Source organism: Xenopus tropicalis, chromosome 3 (assembly GCF_000004195.4).
Source record: "Xenopus tropicalis strain Nigerian chromosome 3, UCB_Xtro_10.0, whole genome shotgun sequence".
Classification (NCBI taxonomy): domain Eukaryota; kingdom Metazoa; phylum Chordata; class Amphibia; order Anura; family Pipidae; genus Xenopus; species Xenopus tropicalis.
Genome location: NC_030679.2, coordinates 6,643,874 through 6,658,671, shown reverse-complemented (window position 1 = coordinate 6,658,671; position 14,798 = coordinate 6,643,874). Strand labels below are relative to the sequence as shown.

The following is a 14,798-nucleotide window of genomic DNA, read 5'->3' as shown; positions in this document are numbered from 1 at the left end:
GTGCCAGAGCCCTTAGCTTTGCGAGGTCAGTCTCCCTCATAACAGGATCATAGATATGGAAAGACAGGGCTGTCCTCCTATACATCTGCCAGTATTCAGACTCTTCCCCTATGGGCGAAGACACACAGAGCTACTAGCAGTGGCTACTAAAATAGACAATGATGATCATTTACTGATAACTGTCTCTACCTGTGTTTTAGCAGAGGCAATTCTCAGTATTGTCTATGGCAGGGATTTTCTGGAGTTTAGTAGCCGTGAAAAAGTAGCTGCTACTAGTAGGTCAGTGTGTCTTCACCCTAAAAGAGAAGACACACAGTCAATGCACCATAGTGCCATACATGCCATTATACGTCAACAAATGAAGTCAGGTAGAAGTTTAACTGAGCAACAATCAGATTTGGGTTCATAATTATTTATATATTGTCAGTGTAATCTCCCATTAACCCTTTCCAAGTTGTTTCCAGCCAATCAGCTGTGTTTCAGTTTTTGTTAATGAATATCCTCCAAACTAACGCTGCTGCGTTCTCGTTACAGAAGCCAGCCTGTGGGGCCCTTATAGAGAAATATGGCAGACCGTGGTGGGGGCGCTTGTGAAGAGGCAACCGGAAGCCATTCATTCGCTCGATATCGTCTTAAAGAAATATAAACCGGACTTCATCTCTCTCTTCAAAAATCCAGTAGGAGTTTTTTTTATTTTATTGTGGAACACAGAACATGGTGCATACAGAATACTGTAAATAGATATTTTATTAATGGGGCTGTTTGATGTAGAGAGTAGAATTCTGAGACAATTTGCAATTGGTCTTGATTTTTTTATTATTATTTAGCTTCTTATTCAACTCTCCAGATTGGCATTTTAGCACCTGTCTGGTTGCTAGGGTCTGAGAGATTGAAATAGGGATGGGTCTGAATAGAAAGATAAGTAATAAAAAATAACAATAATTTTTTGGGCTGCCGGGGTCAGTGACCCTCATTTGAAAGAGTCAGAAGAAGAAGGTAAATAGTTAAAAAAAAAAAAAAAAACTTACCAAAGACAAATTAAAAAGTTAAGAATTTGCCTCTACATAACAAACTAAAAGTTAACTACAAGGTACTACCCCTTTAAAGGGCAAGGACAGCTTACGGGTGCTATTCTGAGACAATTTGCAATTGGTCTTCAATTTTTTTTTTTGTGGTTTTTGAATTATTTAGCTTTCTGTTCAGCAGCTCTCCAGTTTAGAACTTCAGCAGCTATCTGGTTGCTAGGGTCCAGTTTAACCTAGCAACCAAGCAATGGTTTGGGAAAAAAAGACAAATATAAATAGAGAAGGCCATAAGTAAGTAAAAGTAAGAATAACAATACAATTGTAGCCTCACAGAGCAATAGTTTCTATGGCTCTTGGGGTCTGTGACCCCCATTTGAAAGCTGGAAAGACTATAAAAAAAAAAATGAATCAATTGAAAACTTGCTAAGAATAGGCCATAATATAATATACTAAAAATTAACCTGAAGGTGGGGTTAGTTGTCCTTTAATGAGTAAACGAAAGCAGTATTCCCTGCTAATGCTGTGTTTATGGATCCTGTACCTTTTCTCTATGTTCTTTGTAGTAATGATAAGAGTTTAATTTCTGTGTAGCCAAAGAGCGCTCAGCAACATGAAAGAGTGCAGAAAGCCAGCAGCGAGGGGATTCCTATTAAAGGGACGCAGCGGACCCGGATCCTGGAAGGACAGCTCATTAAGGAAGCCTTCATCCTTAGCGACCTGTATAATATCGGAGAGGTGGCAGCCGTAGAACTTCTACTTTTAGGTAAAATCTCTGCATTTTTTGGTACAGGTATGGGACTTGCTATCCAGAATGCTCGGGACCTGTGGTTTTCTGAATAAGGGATCTTTCCGTAATTTGGATTTCCATAACTTATTATTACAGAGAAAAGGGAATCATTTAACCATTAAATAAACCCAATAGGGCTGTTCTGCCCCAATAAGGGGTAATTATATCTTAGTTGGGATCAAGTACAGGTACTGTTTTATTATTACAGAGAAAAGGGAATCATTTAACCATTAAATAAACCCAATAGGGCTGTTCTGCCCCAATAAGGGGTAATTATATCTTAGTTGGGATCAAGTACAGGTACTGTTTTATTATTACAGAGAAAAGGGAATCATTTAACCATTAAATAAACCCAATAGGGCTGTTCTGCCCCCAATAAGGGATAATTATATCTTAGTTGGGATCAAGTACAGGTACTGTTTTATTATTACAGAGAAAAGGGAATCATTTAACCATGAAATAAACCCAATAGGGCTGTTCTGCCCCAATAAGGGGTAATTATATCTTAGTTGGGATCAAGTACAGGTACTGTTTTATTATTACAGAGAAAAGGGAATCATTTAACCATGAAATAAACCCAATAGGGCTGTTCTGCCCCAATAAGGGGTAATTATATCTTAGTTTGGATCAAGTACAGGTACTGTTTTATTATTACAGAGAAAAGGGAATCATTTAACCATTAAATAAACCCAATAGGGCTGTTCTGCCCCAATAAGGGGTAATTATATCTTAGTTGGGATCAAGTACAGGTACTGTTTTATTATTACAGAGAAAAGAGAATCATTTAACCATTAAATAAACCCAATAGGGCTGTTCTGCCCCCAATAAGGGATAATTATATCTTAGTTGGGATCAAGTACAGGTACTGTTTTATTATTACAGAGAAAAGGGAATCATTTAACCATTAAATAAACCCAATAGGGCTGTTCTGCCCCAATAAGGGGTAATTATACCTTAGTTGGGATCAAGTACAGGTACTGTTTTATTATTACAGGAAAAAAGGAAATCATTTAAAAAAAATTAGAATTATTTGCTTATAATGAAGTCTATGGGAGATGGCCTTTCTGTAATTTGGAACTTTTTGGATAACTGGTTTCTGGATAAGGGATCCCATACCTGTACAACTTAGATAAAGTACTTCCCATTCCACGGCCACCTGTGAAACAGTGCCCCCTAGTGTCTTGATTATAATTTAATATTGAGGAAAAATAACAGTAGTCGACTGTCCTCAGCCTGCCTTCAGCCTGCATCCTTCCGATCCCACAATCCCCTGCTGCACACGTGATGCCAATAAGGAAAGGAACATCACAGTGCAATGCATTGTGGGTTATGTAGTTCCTGCATGCTGTCTGTAAGCTGAGGAGAAGTTGCCGAAAGAGAAGAACTGTTTTGCTGTTGAATTTTGGCATATAAAAATGAGTTCCCCTTTAAAACTGATAATTGCTTATGTTCCAGGTGAGCAGCAGCAGCCTACCTTCCATGGCCTGACGAGGGGCTTGGTAGCCATACTGTTGTACTGGGATGGAAAGAGCTGCATGGCTGATTCCTTATTACACCTCATCCAGGCAAGAAAAGGCAGGACCTTCACCTTGAATCACAGGTATGGCAGCTAGGCCACAACTTGAATGCTTTCAGTTTATTGCTGTCTGACTATATACCTTGTGATGCTGCTATGGCAAATTAAGTTCCCCTTTAAAGGGTTCTTACAGTTCTCTGTCTGTAGTTACTGGAATTCTAATGACTTAGGCTACTGTATAGCGCTGATTCATACACACTGACGAATCAGCCAGTGAAGTAAGCCAGCCTGAGCAATACTGACATTATGTCGAGACATTAACCCATTAAATACAAAGTAAGTAACTTTATTAAAGGAAAACTATACCCCCAGAATGAATATGTAACCAACAGACGGTTTATATTATGTTAAGGGACCTGTTAAAGAATCTCCCCAAACTGGAATATATATATCAGTAAATATTGCCCTTTTACATCCTTTCCCTTGAGCCGCCATTTTGTGATGGGCTGTGTGCTCCCTCAGAGATCAGCTGACAGGAAGTGATGCAGCTCTAACTGTAACAGGAAGTAGTGTGGGAGCAAAAGTCAGAACTCTGCCCATTCATTGGCTGATGGGGCCTAGCATGTATGTGTGCCTTGGCTTGTTTGTGTGCACTGTGAATCCTATGATCCCAGGGGGCGGCCCTTAGTACTTAAAATGGCAGTTTCCTATTTAGGATTACCCAATGGCACATACTACCAAAAAAGTATATTTATATGAAAATGGTTTATTTGGAGTTTTACATAAGAGCTTGTTTATGCAATATATTTTTATAGCATAGTTATATAGTATATAAGGTATAGTTTCCCTTTAACTATCGAACAATATAGCTGTTTCAGGGCTGTAGGGAATGACCGGGCCCTGTACATCTGTACCCCTTGTAGGCTCCTGTAAGAAAGGTTGCCTTAGGACAGCACTCTTCTAGTTTTAACATGTACGGGATAATTATATGTCTTGTATATTAAAATGATAATATCATATAGCCTTGGAGCAGACTGGGGCCCATAAAATTCCTGTGAATGACTGTGTAGGAGTCAACAGAAGAGTCTTTAGAGCAGTGATCCCCAACCAGTGGCTCGGGGGCAACAAGTTGCCCCCCAACCCCTTGGATGTTGCCCCCCAACCCCTTTGATGTTGCCCCCCAACCCCATTTGAATGTGACTCGCATGTAAAAGGTATTGGGGAACCCCTGCTTTACAGCCTCCAGGTAAGTGCCACATAACTGGTTTTACTCGGAAAAACTGCCTTTTGAAACTATTGGCTTGCCAGTTAGCCTCCGCTGAATCCATTTGCAGGGACACACGTATGTTGTAAAGAGAAAATCCATCCACACATAGTAACTTAGGATGAAAAAAGACCCATGTCCAATAAATTCATAAAAACTAGGGATGCACCAAATCCCAGAATCTCAGATTCGGGCCAAATCCAGGCTTTTTTTGAAGGATTCAGTTTCGGGCGAATCCACAGTCCCGGCCGAATCGAATCTAAATCCTAATTAGCAGAATCCATCAGGGGTGGTTCGGCTGAACCCAAAAAAGTGGGTTCGGTGCATCCCTAATAAAAACCTCTTGTGAAGCCAATTAAATTTGTCTCGGGGGGAAAAAAATTCCTGACTCCAAGATGACAATCGGACCAGTCTAGTGGTGTAACTATATAAAAAGCAGACCACGCGGGGATAGACAACAGAATCTGCTACCCAGGGCCGCCATGAGGGGGGCAGTTGTCCCGGGCCTGGACGATCATTGCTTTAAAGGGGGCCCGGCCATGATACAGTTTTTAGGCATGGGCCCCCTTTAAAGAATTGTTGTGGAGGATGCTATGGGGGAGCTGGAGGATGCTGGGGAGGGAGCTGGAGGAGGCTGGGGGGGAGCTTGAGGATGTTGTGGAGGATGCTGGGGGATGCTTGGGGGGGGGAGCTGGAGGATGTTGGGGAGGATGCTGCAGTGGGGAGCGGGCCATAGTATGAGGACACTGGGGGAGGACCAGCAATGTTTTAGGGGGCCTTGGGTTGGCTAGCAGTGTTTTAGGGGGTCCCTGCCCTGACACCAGTGCAAAAAGTAACCCCTGGCTACCAATGTTTTAGGGGGCCCTGGCTATCAATGTCTGTGTGTCCTTTGTACTGATTGGAGGGGTCACTGGGGGAGGGGCCATTGGGGGGTGGGGTGTGGGAGGAGGGGGGGCCCAGAAAACTTTTGTTGTGAGGGGCCCCGTGATTTCTGATGGCGGCTCTGCTGCTTCCTCTATAGTTTTTAGAAATTCTCTCTCCCGGCGGCTCCCTTACCTACCCCGGGGCAAGATCCTACAGTTCTAAGATCCTATTTCTAGAATGATTTATGTGATTTGGACCCTAAATGGGCTACTGTCCAAGTTTGAGAGTGAACATTTGGCCAAACTGAGCAAGTTACAATCACTGGGGGGGTTCCAAAATGTTAGGCACCCCCTGTGATTGTAATCGCTTTCCTGAAACCCCCCCTGTCCGGTGCTCCTGTTAGGCGTAAACTGCACCGGCCGGGGTGTATGCGAGCGTTCCTATTCCTTCTTTGGCTTTCTTGCTCAACTGCCTGTTCGCAGGTCGCGGGATCACTGGGTAGGCGATTACAATCACTAGGGGGTGCCTAACATTTGGCACCCCCTAGAGCAGGGGTCGCCAATACGCCACCTGGTGGACCGCGATCAAGCCGGGGATGCGGAAGTGCTGCGTTGCATACGTACGCATTCACACCGCACTTCCGCGTTCCGTGTCGGTCCAGTCGATCGCGACCGGACCGAGTCTGGCCACCCCTGCCCTAGAGATTTAGCCGTACCTTCTCCTTTAAAAGTAGTCAGACTTTTTTGTTTCAAATCTGTCCCTATTTGTTATGTTTATTTCTTTTTTTCCCCCACAGCCCCGAGCTTGTGTCCATGGTAACTCGTTTCACCGATGATCTAATGGAGCAAGGCTTGACTAATAAAATCCTCACCTTGATCTCTCAAATTGACGTGAACAATGAGTTTGACAAGTTGCTGAAGGATCGGGGCCTGGGCAACGAGAAGCATCGGAAAGAGGCAAGAGAGTGTGGGGGCGGTAGAGAGTAACCATGTAATATGAAAACAATCAGTATTTAATTTCAACTGGATAGATTAGTGCAATGCTGCCAATTTATTATATGTAGTGAGTCAATTATTTCTGGTGTAGCACATCGGAGGGCCAGATTAAATTAAAATTATGTCCCTATGCTATGAGCAAACTTAGGGGGCTGTTCCTGCTGAATTGTGCTTAGTACAGGGGAATCCCTATGTGCTATAGTTTTATGGTATCTCTCTGTACAGGCTATGAGCAAACTTAGGGGGCTGTTCCTGCTTAATTGTGTTTAGTACAGGGGAATCCCTATGTGCCATAGTTTTATGGTATCTCTCTGTACAGGCTATGGGCAAACTTAGGGGGCTGTTCCTGCTGAATTGTGCTTAGTACAGGGGAATCCCTATGTGCCATAGTTTTATGGTATCTCTCTGTACAGGCTATGGGCAAACTTAGGGGGCTGTTCCTGCTGAATTGTGCTTAGTACAGGGGAATCCCTATGTGCCATAGTTTTATGGTATCTCTCTGTACAGGCTATGAGCAACCTTAGTACAACTGAATTCATTATTTTGCAATGCTCTTGGCCTTCTAGGTTTCTGATCTGATAAAGGAATGTCGGCAGTCGCTCGCACACAGCCTGTATTCATGGAGTTGCCAGACACCACTAAACAAAGAAGATACACTACTTTTGATTGGATACTTGGAAAAAGTAACAGTAGAAGGAGATGGCTCATTGGACAAAGTGAACTTGACCCTACTGATGTCACTTCTCTATTGCTTGGATGTTGGCTTTTTGGAGCAAGCGACAGATGATCGAGAAGGTATCTGTTCTATTCTTTTTTTTTTTTTTTCTCCATTAAATATTATTTTACTCCTTGTCTGCTTGGGGGACACAGGAGAAGTGGGGTATAGCTGGTACCACTAGGAGGCAGGACACAACAACTAAAGGAGAGAAAAGGTTCCTCCTCTGTCAACTATACCCCCCGTAGTTGCTCAGGGCTCCTACACAGAGGAGTGCGTCTATATATGACATCCCCACTTTGGGGTGGTCTCTGGGGTCTACTGCCTTGTGTGCTGACCACCCAACTTATCTATTCTCCCCTTCCTAGAGGGAGAGCACTGGCTGGAAGACAAGCAAGGGACAGGCAATCCATTAATTGGGTGATGGAACCTTCTTCGGCAGGTTCCCCTCCTCCCCCCCTACACACAGAGACACAATTAGGTCTGTACAGGAGCGCTCCCTAGCTGTTTCTACCTTGGGACCACAGGGTGCACAGTTTTCACTATGAGAAGGCTGCTTGGAGCCACCATATTGTAATTTTACTTTTGGTGCCAAGCTCCTTTCCCATCTGGATCATTCAAAATCCAGGGCACCACAAACCCTCCCCAGCCTCAGCAGGATTATAGCCTGTCAGAAGAAGAGTTATCCTCACAATCTGACCAGGAGGAGTTCCATAGATCTTCCTTGGAGGAAATTGACTCCCTCATCTCTTCTGCCTTAGAGACCCTTCACATTCAGGAAGCAGGGAGCTCGACCAGTTCCTCCATAGCCCTATTTAAGCGCCATAACAAATCTTCATCAGTTTTCCCCTCTCGCTCTCAACTGGACCTAATCCTCCAACAGGAGTGGGACAAGCCAGAAGGCCTTTACAGTTTAACCATCGCTTTGCAAAACTTTATCCATTTGCCCCGGAAAATGGTCTTCTCCACCTTCAGTGGATGTTTCAGTATCCCTCCTCTCCAAGAACACAGCCCTCCCTGTCCTGGACCCTTCCTCTTTCAAGGACTCAATGGACATAAAGCTAAAAGGCCTACTTTGCTCCTCGTTACATGGCTTCAGGCGATTTCTCCGCCCCATTCTAGCAACTGCTTGGGACAGCAGAGCGATCCAGTCTTGGTCTGAATCCTACTTGAAGCCGTTCTTTCAGGATCACTGCACCATGAGCTCTTCCAATGGGCCTCCCAAATCAAGGAGGCTAGCAGTTACATCTGTAACTTGACGCGGCCCAGGTAACCAGTCGCACTGGTGGTGGCTGCTCTACATTCCCTTTGGTTGAAATTATGGACAGCTGACTTTTTCCTCAAAGAAATCCTTAACCTCCTATACCCTTCAGAGGAGAGGACTCCCAATTGACCTTGTCAAGATCCGAGCCTCGATGTCCACCACTGGCAACAAGAGCTGCCGGATCAAGCCGTCAGTGGCGGTGGCATACATAAAACACCAGGATGGCACAAGAAGAGACAACCACACCCTTCTCTCGGGCCGTATACATCCAGGGCCTCCAAAACTGAGAAGCCGACTTTTTTAGCCGCCAGTCCCTCGATCCAAGCAAATGGTTGCTGAAGGAGGAGATATTCCATGGGAAAACAAGGAGGTGGGGGGTCCCAGAAGTGGACCTCATGACAACAGGACGGAACCTGGAAGGTAGTACAGTTCATCGCCTCTTACCGGGACCCTCTGGCACTGGCAGCAACTACGTTGACTTTACCCTGGAATTTCAGTGTAGCTTAGGCTTTTCCCCACAGCTTCTATTTTCCAGTACAATCAAGACCGATTACATGGGAACGAACCACAGTCACCCTTAATTGCCCCCAGATTGCCACGCCGCACCTGATCTCCTGAACCTGTCTGTGGCGGACCCCTGGCCACTTTTTCTTCCGGACCTCCTTACCCAAGGTCCGATAAAACACCCCTATCCAGTTCGATAAAATACCCCTAGCCAGGCTAAATTTGACAGCGTGGCTATTGAGACCAAGATGCTGAAACGCAAGGGATTTTCTGATGCTATGATATGCATCTTACAGGCTTCACACAAACCATTTCAGCCAAGACCTACTACAGAGCGCTGACTGTTTAGCAACAATGGTGCACTCGATTCCAAGTGAGCTTTGAGACCTTTTCTCTACATAGAATCCTACAGTTCCTCCAAGACGGTATTTCTAAGGGCCTTTCCCTGGGATCCCTTGAGTCTTAAGTTTCTGCCCTATCCATTCTTTTTCAGAAGCCCCTTGTGCACCTACTTATTCACTAGGGTAGGTCAGCCCATAGCCACAGGTTCTGCCCTCTCTATAGTTACGCCACTAATCTAAGGTCTATATTATATTCACATACTCTAGAGTCAGTTTTTTCTGGAGCCGTTTAATGTACTTGTTTTTGTTTCCGGGGGATTGGGGTGGGTTTTTTTTTGGGTACCTGTATGCTGGCCAGACTATTCTGATCATTATCTGTGTACTTTGGATATTGGACATAAACCATGTTGCACAGTGAACAGTGCCTTGGCAAATGGGTAAGTAAAGATGTAGCCCTTTCCGTTTCCTGCTTGGTAGGTGTATAACTGGTATTTCTCTCTGAACTGTAGAACTGATAAAGCAGACCAGCATGTTCATGGACAGACAGTACATTGCCGCCATCCATAACCGCCTGCACGACACTCAGCCGTGGAAGCTGCCGGGAATGCAGGCTACGGTCAGACTCGCTTGGGCCCTGGCTCTTCGAGGGATCTCTCAGTTCTCAGAAGTCTTAGGTAAGAACAGGTTTTCCCTGTTAATTTAGAACTAAATCCTAGAACTGTGTATGGCTAGAAATGCTGTATTTTATATACTGTACCAGCCCAGAGGCTCAACAGCCCTATAACAGTAATGCCCCAGGCCTTCACATTTGCCCCCTGCAGCTCCCCATCTTGGATCTTGTTCAGCCATCTTTTGTGTGTCAGTGGCACTGCACATGCTCAATGGGCTCTGGGCCGCTGCTGGGAAACTAAGCTTAGGGGTTGTCAACAGTGCATTTTTTACATTACCCTCCTTGCATAACTAACGTTTTTGTCTGATTTCTAATTGTTTTTTCTTTCCCATTAGAATTTTCAGAAGCAGACGAGCCAATGGCAGAGCTAGCGATCAGCGGCAATGTCTTCCTCTTCCTCACGGAGGCAGTGGTGGGATCCGAAAGCTTCTGTGCAGATGAGTTCTTTATACGAAGGATTCACAAACTCGTCACCGATTTCCTTACTCTCATGCCCATGAAAGTAGGTTGGATTTGGCTTTTCCTAATGACCTAATGTTTACTGTTTTTTTTTTTTCAAAACCCATCAGTTAATAGAGCTTCTCCAGCAGAATCCTGCATTGTAATCTGTTTTACCCATGGGGCTAGCCATATTCTTCATTTCCCAGGGTGCCACAGCCATGTTACCTGTGCTCTGATAAACTTCAGTCACACTTTACTGCTGCGCTGCAAGTTGGAGTGATATCCCCCCCCTCACCCCCAGCAGCCGATCAGCAGAACAATGGGAAGGGAGCAAGATAGCAGCTCCCAGTAGGTATCAGAATAGCAGTCAATAGTAAGAAATCCAAGTCCGGCTTGGGGCTCCTCCAGTTACATGGGAGTAGGAGAAACAATAGGTTAGCTGAAGAAGTTCTAATTTGTAGCGCTGGCTTCTTCTGAAAGCTCAGACTCAGGCACATTTACTGCTGCGCTGCAAGTTGGAGTGATATCCCCCCCCCCCCTCACCCCCAGCAGCCGATCAGCAGAACAATGGGAAGGGAGCAAGATAGCAGCTCCCAGTAGGTATCAGAATAGCACTCAATAGTAAGAAATCCAAGTCCGGCTTGGGACTCCTCCAGTTACATGGCAGTAGGAGAAACAATAGGTTAGCTGAAAGCAGTTCTAATGTGTAGCGCTGGCTCCTTCTGAAAGCTCAGACTCAGGCACACTTTACTGCTGCGCTGCAAGTTGGAGTGATATCCCCCCCCCCTCACCCACAGCAGCCGATCAGTTGAACAATGGGAAGGGAGCAAGATAGCAGCTCCCAGTAGGTATTAGAATAGCACTCAGTAGTAAGAAATCCAAGTCCGGCTTGGGACTCCTCCAGTTACATGGCAGTAGGAGAAACAATAGGTTAGCTGAAAGCAGTTCTAATGTGTAGCGCTGGCTCCTTCTGAAAGCTCAGACTCAGGCACACTTTACTGCTGCGCTGCAAGTTGGAGTGATATCCCCCCCCCCTCACCCACAGCAGCCGATCAGTTGAACAATGGGAAGGGAGCAAGATAGCAGCTCCCAGTAGGTATTAGAATAGCACTCAGTAGTAAGAAATCCAAGTCTGGCTTGGGACTCCTCCAGTTACATGGGAGTAGGAGAAACAATAGGTTAGCTGAAAGCAGCAATGGCACTCAAATGGTCTGGTGAAGGGGACCTAAAGGTGTGTGTGTGTGTTAGGGACTCAAGAGAAAAGAAATAAACATAACAATGCCTAATCACAGGGTGTTTGTCCAGGTAAAGCAGCTGAGAAATCGTGCAGAAGAGGATGCCCGACTGATCCATATGAGCATGCAGATGGGAAATGAGCCCCCTGCTTCTCTGCGTAGGGATTTGGAACATCTGCTCTTACTGGTATGATTTTGATTTCTTAAGGGGGTCCATTCTAAACGCCAGTCACATCTGTTTCCCCTGTGGAACCAGCCTTGGTCGTCCATAACCAAACCCCGAGACCTTATACAGTTTCTGTCATCCTGTCAGATCGGTGAGCTCTACCGGATAGACCCATTCCACTTGGAACTGGCGTTGGAATACTGGTGCCCCGCAGAGCCTCTCCAGTCGACATCCTTGATGGGATCCTTTCTTGGTGTGGCCCACCAGAGACCACCTCAACGTCAGGTATGAAGTTGATAATAACAGCATAGCTTTTTGGGTTATATTCCCTTATGGCTTCCAAAGCATACACATTAATTGGCTTTAGTTTGTGAATGTGAAGATTGTAAACACCACTGGGGCAGGGGCTTTTATACCATGTTATGTTTAGTATGCACATTTGGCTTTAAAGGCAAAGCTATACACCTCTCAGATATGAAGCGGTTTTACTCTGCACAGATGCCCTTTGTTTATTGTGGGGGTACACACATACGCATTTTATTCTGTTTACGTTGCAGGTCGTCTTGTCCAAGTTCGTGAGACAGATGAGTGACCTGCTGCCAGCCACGCTCTACATACCTTATCTTAAGATGCTCAGGGGCCTTGCAAGTGGCCCTCAGTGCGCCCATTACTGTTTCAGTCTGCTAAAGGCCAATGGGGGCAGCAGCGGTAAGAATTTGACGAAGGGGTAAAGCGATCTCTCCAATGAGGAAGTGCTGTGATAAGGAACTTCCTGTAGCAGCACGTTCCTGCAACTTTGAACTTCATTACCCCATCGCATTCATCTCTCGTTTCCTTCTTACATGTAGGCAGCCTCTAAGGCACCACTCTTAATTATTAATGTGTTTTATGTGTGATTTCTGTTCCGGAATGGCACACAGGACACATTAAATCATATTCAGGTTGTGCTAACAGTGTCTGGAGTTTTCCACTAAAGCAGCTGTTTTTGGCCCCTTACTGTTTTGTTTTTTTGGATTGGGCATTTCACTTGGCACTCCATTTCCACTCTAAAGGTCCCCAATAACGTTGAGATTCGCTCGCTTGGCGAGATCGCCAAGCGAGTGGATCTTCACCCGATTTCCCCACCTACGGGTGGGCGATATCGGGGAGCGTGTAGGTAAAAAAAAATAAAAAAATCGATCGTTTAGCCCTGGAGCCAAACGATTGAATTATATTGGCGGCAAGGGGGCAGTCGGTTCGGGGACTGCATCTAATTTTCTAACCTGGCCGATGGATATCTGGCCTATTTCAGGCCAGATATTGGTCGGGCAGGCCCCTCGTTTCTGCCCCTACACGGGCCAATAAGCTGCCGAATCAGTCCAAGGGACCCATATCAGCAGCTACAATCGTCCCGTGTATGGGGACCTTTAGGAACTAATTCTGTACTTATCCTAGGTTTACCTTGTTTAGTCACATCTCCCAGTTCCTTACCAGCCTCTCTTTGCTTCCTTCTGGTCTAAGGGGGGAATATCTTCTCATATAGGGTTGCAACCTGGCTAGCCAGTAAAATACCAGCCAGGGCTGGGGCCAGTATTGGAATTTTTGGGAATGTAGCTGCCAGTAAATTTCTAATAACTTTGTCCTCTGTCTCCTATCCCTTCTCCTAGCTCTCTTTCTAGCCTGCCCCACTCACTATTTTCCTTTATATGCAGCTCACCATATTCATGTCCTCCCCGATTTACATTACAGCTCCCCCTTGTGGACCTGCCCCTGCTCTGGCCGGTAAAAGGATTGAGGAAAGGTAGCAACCCTATTCCCACTGACTGATTGGCTGATACCTTACGGGATCAGTGTATTTATAGGTTGCCCTTATTCAGTTACAAAATGTACAAGGTTATGTTCCTCCAGAACGGAACTCAACCCTGATACTAATCAAACCTTTTATTCTGAATTATAAGGCAGACAAACACCAGAGTGTGTGGCTTCAGTACAGTGCATAGAGTCACTGTATTGATTCGACCCTCACAGCCTTTGGCTTATGTTTCACCGGTCCCTGACCATAGAAACCATGATCTCATATGATATTCACGCATGAGCATTAAACAACTTGGACACTTCTCAGCCAAGGTAACTTAGGGTGAAGACACACTGAGCAACTTAGTAGCAGCTACTTTTTCACAGCTACTTAACTCCAGAAAATCTCCTGCCATAGACAATACTGAGAATTGCCTCTGCTAAAAAACACACAGAGACAATTATCATTAAAGTATAGCAGCTACTAGTAGCTCCGTGTGTCTTCACCCTAAAGGATTGGGGTAATATATTTCGGTGGCCAGGGCTGCTGAACCCCCAGATTCATACAGTATGCGCTACTGAGCCTGCACACATGGAATCCTTTGCTTTAGTTGCCATTTTTTAATATAATATGCATATGCAATGTTAACTACTTTGCAATATATAATATTTTATGGGAAAATGATAGGCCCTGTTTTCATGATTTCAGCAGAGAGCTTGCAAGCTGCAGGGGGTAGCCCAGTGTCCTGGGACCACTTCTTCCACTCTTTGATGCTGTACCACGAGCACTTGCGGAGGGATCTACCAAGCACAGACAGTATACACCTGCGTCACCCTCCTCTCCGTGGTATCACCCAGCGAGAGCTCGATGGCCTGATTGCCTGCTTGCAGCTCACCCTTACCATCGTCGATTGGGTAAACACCGCTTTGGCTTCTAGATACTATATAGTCTGTAATATAGGTCATTCCTTCATAGTTACATAGGGTTGAAAAAAGACCAGAGTCCATCAAGTTCAACCCTTCCAAGTAAACCCAGCACACACAACCTATACTTACCAATCTATCCACTCACATACAGACCCACACTGACCTATCTATCCACTCCCATACAGACCCATACTGACCCATCTATACACTCACATACAGACCCACACTGACCTATCTATCCACTCACATACAGACCCATACTGACCTATCTATCCACTCACATACAGACCCACACTGACCTATCCACTCAC

The 14,798-nt window shown here is 45.2% G+C and overlaps 1 protein-coding gene across 3 annotated transcripts in view; it reads left to right on the top strand.

Annotated features, from left to right (window-relative positions):
- Positions 1–14,798, top strand: part of nup205 (nucleoporin 205kDa) — a 44,995-nt gene that overhangs the window by 2,963 nt on the left and 27,234 nt on the right. For 2 of the 3 annotated variants that reach the window (XM_012958683.3, NM_001142124.1), the window contains exons 2-12: positions 535–677; positions 1,617–1,788; positions 3,268–3,412; positions 6,253–6,412; positions 7,018–7,246; positions 9,785–9,949; positions 10,281–10,447; positions 11,692–11,808; positions 11,935–12,072; positions 12,345–12,495; positions 14,270–14,475. In XM_012958683.3, the coding sequence (XP_012814137.1) occupies positions 535–677; positions 1,617–1,788; positions 3,268–3,412; positions 6,253–6,412; positions 7,018–7,246; positions 9,785–9,949; positions 10,281–10,447; positions 11,692–11,808; positions 11,935–12,072; positions 12,345–12,495; positions 14,270–14,475 (1,793 nt within the window). The remainder of the gene's footprint in view (positions 1–534; positions 678–1,616; positions 1,789–3,267; positions 3,413–6,252; positions 6,413–7,017; positions 7,247–9,784; positions 9,950–10,280; positions 10,448–11,691; positions 11,809–11,934; positions 12,073–12,344; positions 12,496–14,269; positions 14,476–14,798) is intronic. The other variant, XM_012958684.3, reaches the window with a different exon arrangement.